General features: G+C 42.4%; 1 protein-coding gene and 1 long non-coding RNA gene across 6 annotated transcripts in view; one reads left to right on the top strand and one right to left on the bottom strand.

Moving 5' to 3' along the window:
* LOC127000268 (kelch domain-containing protein 2-like) overlaps window positions 1-23,928 on the bottom strand; it is a 57,134-nt gene that overhangs the window by 17,385 nt on the left and 15,821 nt on the right. For 3 of the 5 annotated variants that reach the window (XR_007753853.1, XM_050863722.1, XM_050863724.1), the window contains exons 7-8: window positions 18,777-18,895; window positions 17,338-17,498 (exon numbers count right to left, since the gene is read on the bottom strand). Coding sequence is in view for 3 of the 5 variants with exons in the window: in XM_050863722.1 (XP_050719679.1) it covers window positions 17,338-17,498; window positions 18,777-18,895 (280 nt within the window). In the remaining 2 variants the exon portion in view is untranslated. Of the gene's footprint in view, window positions 1-15,379; window positions 16,580-17,337; window positions 17,499-18,776; window positions 18,896-23,928 lie in introns of those variants that run through there. The other 2 variants (XR_007753854.1, XM_050863723.1) reach the window with 2 other exon arrangements.
* Window positions 5,651-12,651, top strand: LOC127000269 (uncharacterized). Its single transcript, XR_007753855.1, has 2 exons — window positions 5,651-10,267; window positions 10,627-12,651. It is a non-coding gene; the product is annotated as an uncharacterized LOC127000269 (long non-coding RNA).

The following is a 23,928-nucleotide window of genomic DNA, read 5'->3' as shown; positions in this document are numbered from 1 at the left end:
CGCCACGCGTATCACACACATTCCTTGTTCTAATAGAGTCAGGGCCCGACTCTTCTGCACCAAAGACAGGTGACTTTTTGCCATTGTGACTGGTAGAAGTGGAGATACAGGGCGGGAAAGGTGGGGTCGGTAGAAAATGGTGCGCCGAGCGGCACACATTGCCCCTCTTTCGTCGAGCTCAGGAGCTCACTGAGGAGCGAGGCGTGGGGTGGGAAGGAGTAAGGGGTACCAAGCACTACGCCAGCACAAGCTCCGCCCACTTCTCTTATGGCGGAACGTGAGTAAAAATGTTACGTTGATTCGTGTAACATTTTTTTTGCTCAAAATGTAACATTTTTTTCAGCACTGTGTATATATATATACATATACATATATATATATATATATATATATATATATATATATATATATATATATATATATATATATATATATATATATATTGTTTAAATACACGCAGGGGTGAATGAATTTCGGCACAGCACCATGTCTATTGTCGACTGCTTGTCATACAAGAGGTGCAGGTCATCTCATCTATCACATTTACTAACATACAAGGGGTGCAGTTTTACTTATCACAGTTACCTACATTGTCCCACCCAAGACCTTTTTTCTTATATAAAAATAAATTATGGCATGTTTTGAATTTGAAAAATGCTTGAAATATGAAAGTTTGTTCCTGCACCTCTTGTATGCAGGTAAATGTGATAAATGAGATAACCTACACCCACAGAGTTATATACCTAGAGCGCGCGAGCCAGACACTCAGGTGCGGCAACCGGAAGTACCTCGGCCGCCATCTTTGGGAGCCCAGTCCAGCCAACTCTGTGCTTCAGCCGGCAACTTCAAAGTGGAGGTAAGTGGTAGGTGGTGATGGTGGTGGTGGTGATGTTGTTGTTGTTGGTGGTGGTGGTGATGATGGTGGTGGTGGTGGTGCTATAGAGAGAGAGAGAGAGAGAGAGAGAGAGAGAGAGAGAGAGAGAGAGAGAGAGAGAGAGAGAGAGAGAGAGAGAGAGAGAGAGAGAGAGAGAGAGAGAGAGAGAGAGAGAGAGAGAGAGAGAGAGAGAGAGAGATTTACATAGATTTACATAGAAAATCAGACCACACAGACCCCATGGTCGAGACTTGGTGGTCTGTCCTTAAACCTAAGTGATTTTACATTAATCAGAAGACTCCAAAACGTTGCATTTCTACTCTAGTTGATATTAAGTTGAAGGAAGTGACGGTCGAGCTTATTTTTGAAGGAGTCAATCGTGTTACACTGGACCACTGACGGTGGAAGCTTATTCCATTCTCGCACTACAACGTTGGTGAAGAAAAATTTGGTGCAGTCTGAATTTACTTGTCTACATCTGAGTTTTACGCCATTGTTCCTCGTGCGCAAAGTGTCATCGATCATAAACAATGTTGATCTGTCTACATTCGTGAAACCATTAAGTATTTTAAAACATTCGATCAGTTTTCCTCGGAGGCGACGTTTCTCAAGAGAGAACATGTTAAGGGTAGAAAGCCTTTCTTCGTAGGATTTGTTGCGCAAGGAAGGGATCATTTTCGTTGCTGACGCTGAACACCTTCTAATTTAGCAACATCCTTTGCATGGTGGGGAGACCAAACTGTACCGCATATTCCAAGTGGGGTCTGACTAAACTGTTGTAGAGCGGAGTATTACATCTTTATTCTTGAATACAAAGTTTCTTTTAATGAAGCCCAACATTCTGTTCGCTTTATTTGCTGCATCGATGCATTGCTGTGAGAATTTGAGGTTTGACGCGATTTTGACCCCCAAGTCTTTGACGCATTGAACGCTTTTGAGTTTAACGCCGCATTTCGTATTGAACTTCTTATTCCTCGTTCCAACTTGAAGGACCTGGCACTTGTCTACGTTAAAGGGCATCTCCCATCTATCCGACCAAGCTGAAATTTTGTGCAAATCCTCTTGGAGGCTTTGCCTGTCTTCGTCAGTGAGAACCGAGTTGCCAATCTTTGTGTCGTCTGCAAATTTACTATTGCGGTTATTGAGTCCAACATCCACGTCGTTGATGTAAATAATGAAGAGCACTGGGCCAAGGACCGAGCCCGGAGGGACGCCACTAGTGACAGGCGCCCACTCTGAGTTAAATCCGTCAATCACTACTCTTTGTTGTCTGTTGCTCAACCAATTCGCGATCCATTGGTTTACTTGACCGTCAATACCTATTTGCTTTAATTTGTAAAGTAATTTATGATGCGGGACTTTATCAAACGCTTTCTGGAAATCAAGATAGACTACGTCCAGTGATTTGGTTACGTCATAAACAGTGAAGAGGTCGTTATAAAAGGTTAATAGGTTTGATAGGCAGGATCTTTTGTTTTGGAAGCCATGTTGTGAGTCCCCAATCAATGAGTGGCTTTCAAGGTAATTCACAATTTTGTCTCTAATTATGCCCTCAAGTAGCTTACCTACAACAGAAGTTAGACTAATGGGCCTGTAATTAACTGGTACTTTTTGTCTCCTTTCTTGAAAATCGGTGTCACGTTAGCCTTTTTCCAATCTGAAGGGACGATGCCTTGTCGCAAGGACATATTGAATACGGTTGTGAGGGGAGGAGTATTTCGCTTTTTGTTTCTTTCAGCAGAGTTGGATATACTTTGTCAGGTCCAGGACTTTTATTTGTTTTAAGTGAATGGAGAGCTTTAAGGACTTCATCGGTTGTTATTTCAAAATTAGGCAATGCATGCTCGAGATTTACAATAGTACTGGTGTTGGTGGTAGCGAGAGGAAGACTGTAAGTATTAAACACCGAGGAAAAGTAATTGTTTAAGAGGTTTGCAATGTGTTGGCTGTCAGTCACTAGTGCACCGTCGCTGTTTGTTAAAGGTCCAATACCACTTTTGATCGCCTTTCTGTTGTTTATGTAACTGAAGAAAGATTTCGGATTATTTTTACAGTTGGCTGCAATATTTTCTTCATATCTACGCTTTGCCTGACCTACTAGTCTTTTTACTCGCCTGGCATCATTATAAAGTCTAATGTTTTCGGGCGTGCTTTGTTCTTTCTTTAACCTGTAAAACAATTTTCTCTCATTGACTGATTGTTTAATTTCGTTATTAAACCACGGTGGGCTTTTATTAGTGTTAATTCGCTTCTCGCACAAGGGGACGAATGTGTTCTGCTGAGTGAGTAAGTGATTTTTAAGGCTTAGCCAGGCTTCCTCTACGTTGCCGTCATCTGATAGTTGTATTTCTGTTAGTTTTTGTCGGATTTCTACGAAGTTAGCTCTTTTGAAATTGGGCACCTTTACTTTATTTTCAGTCACTGATGATTGAGCTTTAATGTCGACGCGCACTAATTTATGATCACAAGAACCGAGGTGTTCTCCTACCGTGACACTACTGATTAGGTTATCTTGGGTCGTTATAACAAGGTCGAGTATATTATTTTGTCGAGTTGGCTCAGAAACCATTTGGCTTAGATAATTTTCTTCTAGAAATTCGATCATTCTATGTGACTCGCCTTCTGTACCTGACAGTGTCGCCCAGTCGATATGGGGGAGGTTAAAGTCTCCTAATATCAGTGAGTCGCTGTTATTAAGTGACTGCCTTAAGACGCTGTACATTTCAAGGTCGTAATCGAGTGATTGCCCGGGAGGTCTGTAGGTGACAGATATATTTAAGTTGACTTTTGCAATGTTTACTCGCACGCACAAATGTTCAACGTTACTGTTTCCCGGTGTTTTGTCAGTGGGTTGCAAATAGCTTTTGACATAAAGGGCGACGCCACCGCCTCTACGGTTTACACGATCTTTGTTGAAGAGTCTGTAGCCATCTATGTTGTATTCGGAACTTAAATCAATATTTGTGGTGTCGATAAATGTTTCGGAGAGAGAGAGAGAGAGAGAGACTGACGTGACATATGACATAACTCAGGTTTTATACTCTCTCTCTCTCTCTCTCTCTCTCTGTTTATGAAAACCATGATCACCAAGACCACCACCACCACCACCACCACTATCACGTACCACCAGCACCACCACCACCACTATCACGTATCACCACCATCATCATCGATCATCACCACCACCTCCATCACCACCATCACCACCACTATCACGTACCACCAGCACCACCACCACCATCATCATCGATCATCACCACCACCTCTATCACCACCATCACCACCACTATCACGTACCACCACCACCACCACCATCACCACTATCACGTACCACCAGCACCACCACCACCATCACGTACCACCAGCACCACCACCACAACCACCACTATCACGTACCACCACCACCACCACCACTATCACGTACCACCAGCACCACCACCACCACTATCACGTATCACCGCCATCATCATCGATCATCACCACCTCCATCACCACCCACACCACCACCATCAACTACAACCACCACCACCACCAACACCACTATCACGAACCACCACCACCACCACCAACACCAATATCACGTACCACCACCACCACCACCACCATCACGCACCACCAGCACCACCACCATCACCACCACTATCACGCACCACCACCACCACCACCATCACCACTATCACGCACCACCAGCACCACCACCACCATCACGTACCACCAGCACCACCACCACAACCACCACTATCACGCACCACCACCACCACCACCACCATCACGCACCACCACCACCACCACCACCACGAACACGGACCACCAACACCACCACCACCACTAACAACTACCACCACCACCACAATCAACCACCACCACCACCACCACCACTATCACGTACCACCACCACCACCACCACCACTATCACGTACCACCACCACCACCACCACTATCACGTACCACCACCACCACCACCACCACTATCACGTACCACCACCACCACCACCACCACCACTATCACCACCACCACCACCATCACGAACACCCACCACCACCACGACCACGATCACCGACCACCACCACCACCACCACCACTATCACGTACCACCAGCACCACCACCACCACCACTATCACGTATCACCGCCATCATCATCGATCATCACCACCACCACTATCACGTACCACCACCACCGCCACCACTATCACGTACCACCACCACCACCACCACCACTATCACGTACCACCACCACCACCACCACTATCACGTACCACCACCACCACCACCACCAAGAACAACCACCACCACCACCACTATCACATACCACCACCACCACCACTATCACGTACCACCACCACCACCACCACTATCACGTACCACCACCACCACCACCACTATCACGTACCACCACTACCACCACCACTATCACGTACCACCACCACCACCACCACTATCACGTACCACCTACATCATCATCGATCATCACCACCTCCTCCATCACCACCACCATCACCACCACCACCATCACCACCATCATCACCACCACCACCAACCCCACCACCATCATCACCACCACCACCACCACCACCACCATCACCACCATCATCACCACCAACCCCACCACCATCATCACCACCACCACCACCACCACCACCATCACCACCATCATCACCACCAACCCCACCACCATCACCACCACTATCACCACCACCACCATCATCATCATCACCATCACCACCACCACCATCACCACCACCATTATCACCACCACCACCACCATCACCACCACCACCGAGTGAGGGAACGTGGGCTCCCCAAGATGGCTGCCGCGCCTGGGTAGCTTGCCTCACCCGCCACCAACCCCACAACACGGGAGCGCGCGCTCTAGGTATATAACTCTGTGCCTACACCCTTTGTATGTTGGTAAATGTGATAAATGAGACAACCTACACCCCTTGTATGACAAGCAATCGACAATAGACATGGTACTGTGCCGAAGTTCATCCAACCCTGTGTGTATGTAAACAAAGCGGACGGACTAAATCAAGGGGACGAGACTCGATACCACACTGGCACACTAACCACTCAGCCACCTCCTCCCCATGTTTTATTGCCAATCAGCTACAAATTGGCTAAATATTGTGGGCTTCCAGCTGCCTTTTCCAGCTATAGGCTAAAAAGCAATATTTTCTGGCTAGATTCAACTAAATTCGTCTAAAATCTAGCCGGTACATAGTTAATCTGGTAACACTGCTCCCGCATCATGCCAATACTCCCGGCTTATCGCCCCACAATGTTGCCAGCTTGTGTGTTCATAGCTCGAGACACCGTTCGTCATCCGAGACGTTTTTTGTTCGGAAAAATTAGTTCGTAAACTGATTTGTTCGTGATGAGAGGCGTTTGTGAACCAAGATTCCACTGATGTCTGTTAACCCGAGAATGTCAACAGACCCTTTTTAGGGCTTTCATGAGTTCTGGCTGTGGTACAGTGAACCCTAAAAAGGGCTCGCCATAAAACACCTAATTTGAGCTAATTGTAGGCAGTGGTGGCATAGTGCAACCCACCATGAATGCCCAAGGTCATTGTGGTGGGTGAGTGATCTTGAGGTGGGCTTTTTTTGTCATAGATGGTGCTGTAAGGTCATGGCATACTCAATTAGCTATCCATACAGTACTCACTTGTCAAATTCTCTATAGTAGACAACAAGCGACTTGGCTAGATGCCACGCGTCATAAGACTGTTTATTTTGTGGCAAACACCACCCAAAAAGTATGGAGTTTCAGTAAAAGTAAATATTTTTAACGGCTTTATGGTTATGAGAGGAGTACTCTGATGTATGTTTCATGCTCTTTGTCTCAAAATGCAGTGTAATTTTGTCGTTTCTCGGCCACTTCTCGGCTTTCCCATTGCCGAAGCCCAAGGGTTAATGAGCAATTATAGCTCTGCAGACTAAGCCATTGTGATAAATGTAAATAAAATTATATTGTAACAAATTCTGTATTATACTGAGGGCAATAAATCACATCAAATCTATCAAATTAACAAGAATCTAGTTGGAAACTTAGAATTCTTCAGCATCAATGAAATAATAACAATAATCATCATCAGGTTGAACTACTGACAAATTTAGAATACTTGAGGCCTATGCACCAACGTCAACATGACAAACTGATCTCAGGAGAACATCAGGAATAAATCAACAGTTAACTGATAACTTACACTAATGTGTATTGAATATTATCAAAGAAACTGAAACACTTAAGACTACCTTAAATGAAACAGGAAAAGCAGAAAGTTGCACGTCTCACTGAATGAGACACTAAAATAACAGGCTGCTAGTAACACACCCAAAAATCGCGAAAATTGATGATTTTTTGCAAGTTGAGATTATTACTGGAAAATGATCACCCATCATTCGGCAACACTGTGTGTAAGTTTCATGGCTCTATGTCTACTTTAAGTTCACTTTTTTGCTTTTTATGTATACCTATGTCTAAAGCACTAAAAAAACTCACCCATGGATGTATAACATTCAAAGTTTCCATATGTTTTCATTTATTTTTTCATGTAAATCAACATTCTATATCTGGCAACCCTTGGGGAGAGGTAGAAGCATGTTGGGATGAGGCGAGTGTGTGAGTCAGTGGCGTCCCGCCTTCTGTCCCGAGGGGAGGTGGTGGCGCGTGGTCAGCTGACTTTGACATCTCAAGTTACCAGTGTTGCCATCATTTCCTCCACAACTTCTACATTTACAAGATGGGTGGAGTAAAGAAGAAGGTTTTGATGAAGAAGAAATACCTTGAAAAGGCAAGAAAAGTCTTACAAGAAAAGAGAAGCATGGCATCCCATCAAACAGAGGAAGAAACGGCCACCTCAGCTGCTGGCCCAGCGACAAGTTCTACACCACCCACGCAGGAGCGCACCAGATCACCTGTCAAGTCTTCAAGCGCACAGAAGAGACAGAAGATAATGGCCTTGGGTGCAGAGTAAGAAGCATGTGATGAAGAATATATGTTAGCAAAGAAGAGCTGGTGGACAGAACTTGCAAGGAATGTCAGCTGTCCTCAGTGTTACAAGTGCTTGACATGCAAATTTACAACGCATCAAGTCGATGACGGTGTAGTGGTGCAGTGTAAGAAGTGTAGTTATGTGGCTTTGAATACAAGTAAGGAGAGTAAAAGTGCAAAGAAAGGTATTTTCGTTGTGACATCAATGATTGTGTATGCAGTGATGCTGCTTGGATGGAGATATAGTGGTCATCATCATCATCATTTCATTGACGCCTGCTCCTAGGAGCTCCCACCAGGGGATGGCCACGGCAGAAGAGCTTCCAACTTTCTCTATCCAGACACTCCCTCCTTGCCTGCTCAAAGTTTCTCAAAGATCTTTCCCCCCCCTCTCCTTAACGTACTTTTGCGCCCTATCCCTCCATTTCACTGGAGGTCGTCCTCTAGCATTCCCTCCCTCTATCTCACTCTCCTCCATTCGCTCAATGTGGCCAAACCACTTTAAGGTCTGTCGCTTCACTTCTTCCACCACTCCACACTTCTTCCCTTCACCCCTGTGACACATTCCAAAATGCTCATACACACTTTCATTACTCATTCCATCCATTCTACTCACACCACAAGCACTCCTCAAATAACTCATTTCCACTGCCTGCACTCTAGACCTCTGACTTTCATTCCAGGCCCACGTTTCACTTGCATATGTGAGGGTTGGTACTATTATTGTATTTCTCAAATCCCTCTTTACTTCCATGCTCACACTTCTGTCATTCATGATTCGTCCCAAAGACCCTACCACCCTCCTTCCTTGCAATGCCCTTTCTCTTGTCTCTCCCTCCATACCACCATGCTTACACATAACTGATCCAAGGTACTTAAACTCATTGACCTCCTCCATTTCTTCACCATTCAAAATTATTTTGCATTCTTTTTCACATTCAATTCCCACTCTATATGGGCATACAAAATCTACAACCTCACTTCTACATCGCTCACAAACCATCACTTTACTTTTGTTAACATTTACTTTCAGCTTTCTCCTAGTGGTTTTGAGAAATTATGTGGCATGTTGAGTCTCCGCCACATAACGCAAACTGTATACTTTGGATACACACAACTTCTGTGTTCCCAGGCATGCCACAATGTTTCTAAACTCCTAAAACAAAGTAGAAAAGCAGTTTTTACCCACTACAAGGATGTGCTAATGAAAACACCTGACGATAATGGAATTCTGGACGTTTCTGTCTCGTACGATGGCACATGGCATAAAAGAGGGTTTATGTCGCAGTTTGGTGTTGGAGCGGTGATTGAATTGGAAACTGGATTGATTGTTGACTTTGAAGTGATGAGCAAGTATTGCAGCAAGTGTGCAATCCAGAATAACAAGAAGAAGCTATCTCAAGTCAAGAACATGATGCATGGAAGAAGAAACATTCACCTGACTGCCACATCAACCACGAAGGGTCTTCAGGTTTGATGGAGGTTGTGGCTGCAACTCGTCTTTTTGAGAGATCACTATCTTACAATATGAGATACATGAGTCTTGCATCTGATGGTGACAGTGCCACTTACAAAGCCATCACTGACCTAAATGAGGGGGCAGGTCCTTACAGTGAGAAGCATCAAGTAAAGAAAGAGGAATGCGTGAACCACGTTGCTAAGAGACTTGGCACTTCTCTAAGAAAACTGAAGGAAACTACTGTTGTGCAAGAGGAGGGAAAGAAGAGAAGGAAACTGAGTTTGGGAGGACGATCAAAGCTCACCAACACTATCATCACCAGACTATCGTATTATTTTGGCATCAATGTGAGATGTCAGGCGAATACCAATCCTGCACAGATGCGTGATGATATATTGTCTTCTCTATATCATTGCACATCTACAGAAGAAGAGCCAAAACATCATCTCTGCCCAAAATCAGAAGACTCATGGTGCTTCTATCAAAAGGCAAAGGCAAAAGGACAGTCACCACCAAGTCACTCAACCATGAAAATTCATTTCACGCTTGAACCTCATCTGTTTGAGCTAATGAAGGGAGTGTATGACAGGCTCACAACCAATGAAATGATGATGAGATGCATCAGAGGCAAAACCCAAAATCCCAACGAATCCCTTCATCAGAGAATTTGGATGCTGTGCCCAAAGAGTAAACGTGCAACCAAACCTATGGTGGACTTTGCTGTGGCACAGGCAGTATCAAATTACAATGCCGGGTATGTGGAAAGCAATGTATACACAGAGACCTTGGGATACCTCTAACAGAAGGGACTATGAAGTACCTGCAAAGAGCTGATAACCAAATGAAGAAACCAATCAAAAGGAAGATTCGCAACAAACGTCACTGAGTGCGCGCCGCTGAATGTCGTCAAACTTCAGACACCGTTTTCTCAAAACACAGGTATGTACGTTCTAGCTCACATATCTTTTTTATTTATTGATGGATTTTCATACTCTTTTTTGCATTCTGTTCCTAGATAAATTGTCTACAACTGTGAGTGAGCACTTTTTTGAAAAATTAACACGACAATTTAATAAAAATTGTTTTGTTACCAAAAAAAGTTAGTGTTTTTATTAGCATAATACTAACCTGTTTAAAGAAGATTCCTTCAAAAGTAGACTGTCACAGAGTTAGAACAACTCAACTTTTACATAGAAACCTAAAGAAAAGTTTTCTAAGTTGAATTGTTAATGAGTTATGTTATTAGTAAGACCATTTATTTTATAGGTTTTAATCAATTTTTTTTTTTTTTTTTTCAGATAACTGGCAGTAAATCTTCAGAATGACCTCTTTTAACAGTACATACTTGCAATCTTTCAATAAAGTAAAATCACTTGGCTACAATGCATATTAATGGTTTACCTCCAATTTTGCAGAGGTAACCCCTTAACCCCTTCATTACCAACACTCCCCCTCATCACTGCACTAACCCCTTCCCGCCGAACCGACTTTCACTACCCGCCCCATTTGAAAATAAGGGGGTTTATAATTCATGATTACATCATTACTTTTCGGTATATATTACGGTTTTGTATTTCACAAAATGCATATTGGCCAGAAGATGAGACTGATATGAAATAACAACATTTGAAGCCATTTTGTTTACATAATCAAATACTTTATTTAATGTTCATTATACGTGTAAAGGTAATAGTAAGAAAAGAAACCTAAACATTTTACAATAAAAAAAAAGTTTTATTTATTTGTGCGGTGTAAATCCATGGGAGGTACATTCTGAGGCAGGTGCACCAGTGCACACTAGGGTACTACTGGGTGTGCTAGGCCTGGAAGTGTTCCTCAAAACACAAACCAGGTGCACCAGGGCATGAGGGTAAATATTTCCTCGACCACTTCACTTTGCCCTCGCTGTGACTTACTGCACCGTTTTTGCAGTCTCTTCCTGGTCTCAGTAGCAAGTACTGATACCAGTCTGTGCACATCATCCTGCCAAGCTTTCTTCCTGCATACCTCTATACTTGCTGTCTTCCTGGGTGGCAGCACTGACATTCAAGGACACATGGCTAAAGTGCCAGCAGCAATAATTTTCTACAAATTATATTTTATATGATATAGATGAAAGCATGTATATAGAAAAATAATATACGAGTTATAATAGCCATATGAAACGAATATAAGTATTTAGAATATATTCATGCCTTCGTACAGTGAATTAAGGGTGGCACGACGCCACTGCACGGATAACATAAGCTACAATATGAGTGCTCACCAATACATACTGAACCAACTTTCAGAAAGGCTCCATACACCCTATTATAATCATGTACGCATTTACAATATCGGTTCCACAGCAGACATTGTCATGTTGTATGCAAGTACAACATTTCAGATCCGGCAACAAAGGGGTTAAATCATGCTTGTTATTCTACTATTCTTAAAGTAAACAGTGCATGCACCATGGAAAGTTAATATTTAGCAAAGGAGAGTGAACTCAGTAAGGGTAAGCCAATAACCTTCAAGGCAAAAGCTTGAAATGTTGATGTGTTTCAAGTGGGGTGACAAAAGGCATCATAAATAAATATTTAAGCCAGCTTTGTGGGAGCACATTATGCCCCATACATGATAATGCTGACAGATAAAAAGGTTTGCCTTTGTAATAGTTTATTTCTGTTTCATTAACTTTTAAATTTGCTGCTACTGGCAGCAAAGTGTGCGTGCCACATGTCATGGTGAAATAGCAGCACCGTGTCACTAAAACAGTGGAGACTAATCTATGTTAACCCTTTCCATCCATGACGCAGACGTCGGCGTCACAGTATGGAAAGGGTCAAGAGGAAATGGAAGAGGATTAATCCTCTTCTAAACCTCTCAACCCTCCTCTAAATTCCTCTTAATCCTTTTCCATTTCCTTTTAACCCTTTCTAAACAGCGACGCCGATGTCGGCGTCCTGAAGTGCCCAGTGCAATATACGGCGACGGCGACGGCGGCGTCCTGAAGCGCCCAGTGCAATATACGGCGACGGCGACATCGGCGTCCTAACAGTGACACCTATGTTGGCGCCGCGTCTTTATTACATTTAGTTTTAGTTGGTGCTGAGTGATCCCGTATTCTGTTCTGACTCTACCTAGAGACTCTGTATATGATACAGGTAACTCTCGATTTACGCGAGTATTGTGTCCTGGAAGGTCACGTAAATCAAAAACATTGAAAATCAAACAAGAGGAAGGTATCTATCAAAAAATAAATATTCACTTCATTCAGTGGAGAGAGAGAGAGAGAGAGAGAGAGAGAGAGAGAGAGAGAGAGAGAGAGAGAGAGAGAGAGAGAGAGAGAGTATCCATGTCACCAAGATATCCACTCAGGCACTCAGTCTCAGCCTCACTCGTGTGAGGAAGAAATGAGGGACACCATGAGTGACTGGCTAGTATTGGTACCAGTACTGAGCAGTCTGGTACCGTTAGTACCGGTACCTGCCCACCCCTATTGTTGAGTAGCGTGGCAGCGTGGGTTCTGTATTGTTGTTCAAGTGGCGCGCGGGAAGAACTGAGCTCAGCTGTGTGGCCGCGGCGCTGTGTGAGTTCAGTTGCGTGAGACATATGGTGGCCACTCCATAAAATGTCGCATATAAGTGAAAAAACGTGTAAATGAAACATTTATTTGGATTTTGGACCCCGCGTTATTTCAAAAACGCGTAAAGCAAACTCGCGTAAATTGAGAGTTGCCTGTACGGTGTCTTATTTGACTTTCAATGTTATTATAGTGTAATGACATAAGTGTGTCTTACATGCATTTGTACTTGACAGTAACAATCAATTCTAACAGAAAATAACAAAAATAATGAGAAAGAATTGATATATGTGTATGTGTGGAGTTAGAGAAACTGTATTAACACAGGTGAAGGTGAAGGTCACGGGTGTGGGCAGGGTTACCTTCACCTTCATGTCCACAGTGCGAGGCTGGGGCGTCAGTTAATGGCCACAGAAGTGGCCTCTGGCGCGGTAACCTTTTAGCCCATCGGTGGTCTGGTCAGTATGCTGCCTGGACTTCTAGTCAGAAGGCCCAGGTTCGAATCCTGGCACTCAGTGGTGTTCATTTGGGATGTGTGGAGTTGTTGAGTTCCTCTTCCTTTGAGCCTTTGAGTTGTCAAGTGGCTGGGTAGTGAGTGCTTATCTCACCACCCCCTCGGCTCAAGGACGCAGCCTCCCCTCCCTGCCTCTCCCCTCTCTGTCTCTGTTCTCTTTCATTCTTCCTTCCTTCCTTCCTTCTTTCCTTATATCTCCTTCCTCCAGTGTGTGTGTGTGTGTGTGTGTGTGTGTGTGTGTGTGAGAGAGAGAGAGAGAGAGAGAGAGAGAGAGAGAGAGAGAGAGAGAGATGCGTGCTTTCTCTTTCTCTCTCTCTCTCTCTCTCTCTCTCTCTCTGTGTGTGTGTGTGTGTGTGTGTGTGTGTGTGTGTGAGAGAGAGAGAGAGAGAGAGAGAGAGAGAGAGAGAGAGAGAGAGAGAGAGAGAGAGAGAGAGAGAGAGAGAGAGAGAGAGAGATGGGGGGGGGAGGCACCTCATCAAGTTTCAACTTGCTGTTCCTCGACCCTTCCCTTCCTTTCTAACCATCTAATCTATGTGTGTGTGTGTGTGTGGGTGTGTGTGAGAGAGAGAGAGAGAGAGAGAGAGAGAGAGAGAGAGAGAGAGAGAGAGAGAGAGAGAGAGAGAGAGAGAGAGAGAGAGAGAGAGAGAGAGACAGAGAGAGATGCTAATCTCTTGCAAATTACTTTGTATATTTATGCTTACATCTCAAAATTATCAAATAATTTGTTTACATCTCAAAATTATTAAATAATTTGTTTCTCTATGTGCACCATTTAATTTTTCATGTTTTTATATATATAATAGATGATGATTATGTTGAGATTATGGCTGAAAACTTGTTATAATCTGAAGCGACGTTTGAAATTTGATACAAGGCCAGCCCGGATACGGGCGGGCGCCGTTTGCTCGGCTGTAGTGAAGGGGTTAACGCCATATTCTCAGTGAAGCTCTTCCTCTTCGTCAAGCTGCCTCTTAGAGAGTGTGTTTCCGTTGAAGGGTATGCCCAGTTCCTAACCTTCGAAACAATCTTTCCGTGTAGTGTTGGTACTACTGCAAATCAAACAAACGTTGAAAACCGAAACCTTAATGCAATTTAGGTACATTTATATAATGGATTATATAGTGTGACTAATATTTATGTAAACAGTGCTTGATACAGTGACATACATTATATATAGCAGAAATTTTACATTGATGCATTTAATTGGTTGGTACCTGTGGCTATGTTTGCTTCACTTTCATATCATCCCGTTACCTGTGGGCGGAGCTTAGGAGACCTCGTTAGAATAAACTGCTTTTATTTTCTTTATTTTCCTCCTGTTCCATGAGACATCTCTTTTTCCCTTCGTTATTTCTCACTTGTAAATATATTTTAACTAGCTTTAGAGCTCCTATCAGTGGGTGGAAAATGGTAGCATCTATATTGCTGAGCTTTGCTAAGCTCCACCCACAGGTGACGTCACGAGTTTGGAGATTGGCTGTGTTAAGCCCAGCACGGAGTACCAAATACCACCACATATTCATACAGACTTGTGAAACAAGCGCCCGGAGAAAGCCTGTTAGTCCGTCACTTTAAAATTCATCCCAGCAATCTTAATGCATGCTTATGGTTCGAAGTGCCCGCCCTACAAACGCTCAAAAAAGATAACTGTTGTGAATAGTTGAGACTAAAGGGCGGGGCGTGCTGGTTGAGAGGTGTGTTCCAGTGTTGGCTTAAATTATCATAGGAACCGTGAAGTCTTGAATAAACAGAAAAATATTGTTTCTCGCATTGTATTAATTTTTATATAAGGCCTAGAAAACTTAAATTGTTCTTATACTCAATTAATAATACAGCAACATGGAAAAATGTTGTAATAAAGCATTAAATGTGCGAAGATATTAGCGAAGAGCGGGCCTTCACCTCCTCTTCGTCAAGAGAGGAAATTAGTTCATTTTTTTCCGGCTGCATCAAAGACACTCCTCATCACTGAGAATACCGTTTGGTCCACGAAGCCTCGTTTCCTCGCGTGAAGGGGGAAGAGATTCACTGAGAATACGGCCGTAAGAGGTTTAGAAGAGGGTTAACCCTCTCGCACACCGTAAGTTTCCAATAAGTTTCTGTTCCACTCATCATGCATTACTCAGGCCCGACCGGCCTTTTTTTGCCACAGCGATACTCTATATTCCCGGACGTATTTTACCCTCACTGATATATCGTACCACAATAAATTTGATATCAATGGCTTCATAAAGACTTGTACTAGAACATGCGCAGCTAAAAAGAGAGGAAAATATATATATAAACAATACAAACTTGTTTCAAGTCTCTGTATAGAGTATTGTAGACAATAAATCCAAAGTACCAACTCTTCCCCACTCGCTAGCTCGAAATTTTGTGGGCCAACTTTTTTAGCTGAATATATGTTTCGAAGTGGAATTTAGTGAGGATTATTATGGTATCCTCAAAATCTTCATACGCCTATTAGTTCCCAAGTTACACCAAGAAAACTGTATTTTTTTCCTCTCCCGTCAGAGTAGGCTAACAAATAAAAATCACTCAAAGCTCTTCATCTACACTCCTTAGAAAGGTTGCCATATATTACCATTAAGAAACTTATCCCAACAAATGAAGCTCCCAAATTTGACGCACTTTCACCGAAAACTTAATTTTTAATCAATTTTTTTAACTTTTATGACTCGTTTCGCATCATCATGCGCCAGGACCTTTTACCCTTTGATGACGCTAAACGCATCATCGTGCACGAGAGGGTTAAGAGGAAATGAAAGAGGATTAAGAGGTTTAGAAGAGGACTAACTCTTTCCATATGGTGACGCCGCCGGACACCCGTCGGACGCCGACGTCAGCGTCGCCGGAGTGATAGGGTTAATAGTGATAGTTAGGTTATGGATGATATGCATTGTTACAAATTCACAAAAATTAAATTTGTGTAAAATGCAAACAGTGTGTATTTGAGACATAAACAATAATGGCATTACTATGAGTATGGCCATAGTGATGTAGTAAGGCTGAGTGAGGCCTGACAGCAGATACAGCTCCCCAGGTGGCACCACTGCCGCAGCATGCCAGCAGCGAGGCAGACCATGGTCATAGGCAAGAGCCACCTCCTCCCAGCTCACCCATGGCATGGCCCTGCTCCCCCCTCCCTTTATCTCCAACAGCCAGCAATCATCTGTACAATAATGCTGGAAATTAGGATGAAGCTTTCTGTGAGCTTAATATGTAAGTATACTGTACGTACTCTTGTTAAAGTTGATCTCCAGTATGAGTGGACCCACAAGGCTATGATACGCTCCTTTGAGGAATAAATTTAACCCTCTAGAAAATTACTACCCGTGAAAAGTCAATCCTTTAAATTTAGCTTAAAAAGAGCCTGAACACCACTTTAGGATTTTAGCTGTGGTGAACTAAGGGGCTTGTAGGTTTGCACATTTCATTGTTATTTTCACACTTGTTTCCTAAGGTTTTCCAAGAGGTTTCAAGGAGAGTAGAAAACATGACAACAGAGGAGTAGTTAATAAAATAAGAAACAAGATGTGGGAGCACTAATTAAACCAATCTTTATAGTGTTGGGTGGTAACCTTGGTCTTGGTTGAGGGCTTGGAACAGATTACCCAATGCAGGTATTTCAATATTTGCTAAAACAACAGAATGCTATGATGAATAATTCTCTAGGATTAAATACATTCATTTTAGCATACCCCTCTGTAGTAGTGGTAGAAGTAGTAGTGGTAATGGAAGTAGTAGTAGTAGTAGTAGTAGTAGTAGAAGAAGCAGCAGCAGTAGTAACAGTAATAAATAATAAATTCATTGAAAAGTAGAAGACCCTCTAAACCTGGGCATTAAAAAATCAAGACTTTAACAAGTAAAACAAATACAAGTTTAGTTAAAGCTGCCTACTTGATATACATGGATGAACCAGCAACATACCTTCGGCCTTGTGTGATCCAAGAGGTTATTTTTTATTCCTCCATAAAATGTGACTTCCCCCGGGTGGGCCACTGCTGCTGTGTGCCAAAGTCTTCGGCCTGCGTGGGAGTTCAGGGAGGGGCACCACTTCCTACTCGAGACATCCAGAACCCAGATGTCCTCTGCGTAAGGGTGTTATAATAGTTCACAGCCATACAAACAACTAAGGGTGTTATAATAGTTCACAGCCATACAAACAACTAAGGGTGTTATAATAGTTCACAGCCATACAAACAACTAAGGGTGTTATAATAGTTCATACAAACAACTAAACAAAGTTACTGTATATAGACTCGTGTCAGTGGTCAATTTTTTTTTGTTTTCTTTAGGTCACTTCATGAGGATGACTTACATAAATATCACTTTGGGTGGCATAAATTTTAATTTATTGCAGGGTCAATTTTTACATGAGTGACCCACATGAGTATATACAGTAGTTATTAGAGCCACTCCCTACGTGAAATATTCACACCCATGTGTCCTCTGCATAATGGATATGTACTCACAATTCTTAATAAGTGAGTGTTCACACCAAAATGAATGTTTATGAGTTTGACTGTTAGCTCTTGACAATTGTTGCCAGGTAGTGTACACACCTGAAGGCAAAACTCAAATGGGGTCTTTGGTGATGGCAGATCACTTCCTTCACCTAAGCTGCCCAAGGGGTTAGTTTTTACACTGCATGCTATTGTCTTTTTTAGACATTGATTAGTCTGGAGGTGCGAAGGGAACTGTAAGTAAACACAGCCATACCTTGCCCCATGATTGCATCTCCTCACTTGTATAGAGAAAATACAGTTACAACAACCTAACATCTTGTGTTTTATGCATGTTATTCTGTTGTTGGGTGTGCATGAGCCAAACTTCAGTCACACATTCAAGATCAACTCATAATGTTAGTGAGGTGACAGTAAAGAACTGCCTAGCCCTGCCCCGTGCCAGCACTGCCTGAGACTTTGACACACACCCTGTGCTGCTGTTGATGATAGCTTACTAATTCAGTGGTGATGGATTACTAATTTTATATGTTGCTAAGGCTGCAGTATCAAGTTCTAGGGGGATATTGCAGGGCCCTAAAAGCTAACAGCAGGCCTCAGGCTTTACTATGGCAGATAATGGAGTCAAAAAAATAAAAGATGGCATATATAGTGTATAAGTTTTCTACTTTCTTACTGCTGTCATCAGTCTGTGATAACACTTCTGTATATAGCTAATGATGGAGTTTTTTTTCTTTTGAAGAATTTTCTTCAAGCTCAGGTTTATGAAGTTCAGTTATCATAAATCCTACTTTCAAGGGGGTCCAGTTTATTCCCAAGTCAATCATATCATAGCCTTCAGGAAATCAACTTGAAAATGACTTTTACACAAGTATATATGGAAATTACATACAAAAAACTTACTTAGAACTTGCTGTCTTGAGTTGAAGCCTCCATAAACAACAGCTTTATTGTCAGACACAAACTTGAACGTGTGCCACGACCGCCCATCAGGAACCTCCTGAACGCTGAGATCTGTCAGACTGTTGAGAGAATTATCAATGGTTGGTAGATCACCCTCAGAAATACTATTTAGCTATGCACAGTAAACTGTTTATTTACTCAACTAAATGGTGAAAACAATAAGGCGTTATATCCAAAAGTATCAACAAGTAGAAGGCATTGCCTCAAATAAAAGCAAATGATAATGTTTACAGAGATAAATATTATTAAATAAGATATTAAATATGTTGTTTAATTTTCTTAAAAATAAAGTTTTAACAACTAACACGATATCAAAATTTGTCTATTTTGGAGTCACAAAGTTTCTGAGCCCTATGTTAGAACTGGCAGGATACACTCACTGTACACTTTGCTCTTCAAGAAGAATGGTCATTAGTTTGATTTACTGAATATAAAAAATATAAAAATCTGGTTCATTAACCCATACAGTCCCACTGACAGCTCTGAGCCATCACATACATGTGTAATGCTCAGCCCCACTGACGGCTCTCAGCTGTCACCAGTTTTCGACCCTATATCTCCCAACATAATGGTCATAGGGTTTTAATATTCACTCACGTTTAAGTCAGGATGCGAGGCTAGTATACACTACTTAGGAACTTACCTCCCACCCCTCCCATGTAACTTGCAGTAGAATATGTTCAGACCATGCTTTGTGCAGGAAGTGAGCAGAGATATCTAGCCGCATTCTACGCCCCCACCAGAGATAGGTCATTCTCTCCCTAGCCGAGGCTTTAGAAATGGTGTTAGAGTCTGGCGATTACATCGACAGTGCCTCTGATGACTTCTCTGGAGAAGAATATGTTCCTGCAGCAGAGGATTTGGAGGAAATGGAGCCTCCAATCTTACTCATGTCCCAACATGGTTTCAGCGTGAGTGCACGCTCACACCCTCCATCTCCACCACCATCACCACCTCATCTAACCTCAGATGATGATGATGACCTTTTTCACGTTTTGGGAGCTGGTACAAACACTAAGTATCGCAGCTGGGTGGTGGAAGCATACCAAGGCTGCCCCATCACCATGACAACCAACACACGGCTCAGCCGTTGTGCCAAAGCTTCACAGAAAGAAGTTTTATGTAACTATGAGAACTGTGGCTGTACTCAGAAACATCATAAGGGCATTGTGTTGTGACTCCTATGTGAATCATACAATTCTTATGTAATCATCATCATCATCATTTCATCAACGCCTGCTCCTGGGAGCCCCTACCAGGGGATGGCCATTGCAGAAGTTTTCAACTTTATCCAGACACTCCCTCCTTGCCTGCTCAAAGTTTCTTAAGGACTTCAGCCAGGATTTACTCTCAGTGGTGCAATCAAAATCATCCGATTGTCTTGAATTGTGTCCACTTAATGGCATAATAATTAATATAATACTCCTGACCAAAATTCAGCTTTCTACATTGAAAAAGGATGACTATTAAAAGTATTATACTAAAAATATGTTAAAAATTGCAATATTTTGAAGCCTATCTTCTCAGTACCTATCATGTAATTTGACTTCACCTTTCTAGGACATGTTCTGTGGTCTTGTCCCTACAATATGCTTGGAGGAATTAATTCTAAATTGATTAGCTGATTTTTGACAAGCACTTGTTCTCTCTGACATATTTTTTAACTTTCTGATATGGAAAGTTGAGTTTCAGGAAATATTTTGCAAGCTTACATTAAAGATAGGACAAAGTCTTCCAACCATTATTCGGTTTAGGATGTTATGTGCCCCCCAAAAAATTTCAGTAAAAACTGATCATTATTAACAGAGAAAACAGCATTCAAAATACAGTTTTTCTTTAAAAATCACTTTTGAGAAAACGCTTCCTAAAGATTAGGCATAGGTATGCACGAACCAGGTAGAACCATGACAAAATTTATTACTTTCATTTTGAAGAGTAAGTAATGAGGATCAAATTAAGACCAGAACCACTGCCATTGGTCAATAAATAGTGAATGCATGGGCTATCAAGCATGACTATGTAAATGTGAAACTGTGGCTTCTTTTTTCTTTTGGTCATGAGCACATAATTACAGACTCAATATTGCTCATTGGGGTTATTTTGTGTGCATTTTGATGTGCCAAGTTAAATATGAATATTTTTTTAGCTATTTGATGAATATAAAATAATAAGTTAGGCCTTTTCTGGTTTTATAAAACCTCATGATTCTTGTATCTTCCAAATTCCCCTTCACTCATCACTGGGAGTCTCAGTGCTGCACATATCCTCTCCATGGCCCTATATCCTACACCCTCACACATGAGGCTATACACAAGGTTGACACTAGTCATTGAGTTTTTTTATCATCAGTTTTAACATTTTTGGCCATGGTGACTCGTGAATCACATGTTGTATACTTGGTAGTGATGGAGGTATCCAGTTTGGTGCTGTCCATTGTTGCACTCATTGTATTATAACAATACTTGCAGCATACGTTTTCCAAAACTTTTTCTATGTACATCCTGTCAACTAGAGTGTAATTTATGTCTTCACACTGTTCACTCACTATGTCACCAAACAAACACTTGCATTTTGTTGCACTAGACACATGTGGTAAGGCAACAGGTGTGGTAGGGGATGGAGTAGTCATAGGAGGTGGTGGGAGAGCTAGAAGCGGCGGAGAGGTGGTGGGCGAGGGAGGTGGCTGGTCAGCTATGGGCAGGGAAATTTGTCTTTTTCCACCTTGCAGCCAAAAGCTTGTTCTTTTCTGGCTTCTCCTTGTATCTCCTGCTCTTCTTAGGCACTTTAGGCATCTTGAATATGCCTAATGTCCACTAGAAGAAGGAAAAACTCTTGAAAATGATGGCACCGCAACGACCAGCTGTGTGTATGTTTACAATAACACATCACGTGGTCAGGCCAGGCTGGCTCACCTTGACGAGCACCTCAGAGCAAGGCTAGAGGCTTGAGTTTCCAACGAGAACATAAACATCCCAATATTTCTAGATAAATAGCAAAATAATAGCAAAAAATAGATATAAGAGGATTTAAAGTCCACTTGCGTGGCTCGCACATGACTTAAACAAACGCCCAGCGGTGTGACATTTAAGTTTTAAATGGCCCATACAGTAAATAAATTTCGTGCTACGATGTTCAAACTTGGTGAAATGAGAGACCAAGGGTAATAGTGTGTCCCAGAATTTTTTCATCATTTTCAATATTTTTAATATTTTTTTGATTTTTTCCTGGCATGCGTCCTTAACCCGTAAACTGCGCCAGACATCTCAAGATGCTATGAGTTAGACTGCACCAGACATCTTAAGATGACACATGTTCCAAGGTGAATATTTATATTTCCCGCGATGCCAAAGTATATTCCAATGAACCTTGTGTGGCAACATCATCCCTCTTTTGTACCATGTAGTCACCATCGTCATATTAGTTGCTCTTTAGCAGCCATGGAGAGTAGAATTATATCATCTACTGATGCCAACCAGTCTCATATAGCTCCTGCGGTCGTGACTGAGGGGGAGGCATGGGAGGGGGTAAAAAGAAACTATTGGTAAAGAGAAAGATTGTAGTAGACAAATTTGAAAGAGACAGTGATTCAGATTGCATTCAACCATCAGATTCAGCTGGTCTGAGGAAGCGTGGCAAGCGTGAGCATGCTTCTGGCGCTCAAGGTCACAGACACGCTGCCTCTCCAACAGTGCGGAAAGTTACTAGCTAGCCTAGTCACTCACTGACACCATCATCACTGTCCGATGATTCAGAGTGGCAGAAAGATGAGGAAAACGACAGTGGGGGTATAAGAGAAGACTCAGCTAATGAACTGAGTGAGGGAGGGGTGTCAGCTGGTGTGGGAGAGGAGGGGGAGGCAGAGGGAGAACAGGAGCCTCAGAGACGCGAGACAACGTGTACTCCATTCGTCTGGTCTGATGGATCAGATTTTGTGCCAGATATTCATAACTTTGACAAGAATATTGCTGGTGTGACTAATGACTGGCCTCTTGATAATGATGCGCAAGAGGTTGATTATCGAAACTGACTAAGTGATGTTTCCTGTGATATATTTTGTTTGTTGTAACTGGAATGAATAATTAATGGCAAGATAATGTTCAGACGTGACTGTGCCGTGTGTCATCTTCCCTCTGCCACCGTCCTATCTACCCCGTCACTACCAGCGCTCCCAAGGTCGCCTCATATCCGCAACCTTTATCCCGCCATCATTGCCACATTAGGAGAATTATTATTTTTTTTTTTTTGTACTATTTGGTGCTCAACATGTCTCTCTTGGGTGTTGTAATACTAAAAATTGTTTTCCGACAGGTTATTGTTTTGCCATTTATTGCACACCCAGGAGCTATTCCCAAATCTTAATTGCGCAGTTTATGGGTTAAAGATCTTTCCCCCATCTCCCTAACGTACTCTTGCACCCTATCCCTCCATTTCACTGGAGGTCGTCCTCTAGCATTCCCTCCCTCTATCTCACTCACATACACCCTTCTGGTCATCTTACTCTCCTCCATTCGCTCCACTTGGCCAAACCACTTTAAAGTCTGTCGCTTTGCTTCTTCCACCACTCCACACTTCTTCCCTTCACCCCCATGACACATTTCAAAACACTCGTACACACTTTCATTACTCATTCCATCCATTCTACTCACACCACAAGCACTCCTCAAATAACTCATTTTCACTGCCTACGCTCTATACCTCTGACTTTCATTCCAGGCCCACGTTTCACTTGCATATGTGAGGGTTGGTACTATTATTGTATTTCTCAAATCCCTCTTTACCTCCATGCTCACACTTCTGCCATTCATGATTCGTCCCAAAGACCCTACCACCCTTCTTCCTTGCAATGCCCTTTCTCTTATATCTCCCTCCATACCACCATGCTTACACATAACAGATCCAAGGTACTTAAACTCATTGACCTCCTCCATTTCTTCACCATTCAAAATTATTTTGCATTCTTTTTCACATTCAATTCCCACTCTATATGGGCATACAAAATCTACAACCTCACTTCTACTTCGTTCACAAACCATCACTTTACTTTTGTTGACATTTACTTTCAGCTTTCTCCTTTTACAGACACTATCAAAAA

Source organism: Eriocheir sinensis, chromosome 18 (genome assembly GCF_024679095.1).
Source record: "Eriocheir sinensis breed Jianghai 21 chromosome 18, ASM2467909v1, whole genome shotgun sequence".
Taxonomy (NCBI): Eukaryota; Metazoa; Arthropoda; class Malacostraca; order Decapoda; family Varunidae; genus Eriocheir; species Eriocheir sinensis.
This window is presented reverse-complemented; position numbering and strand designations above follow the sequence as displayed.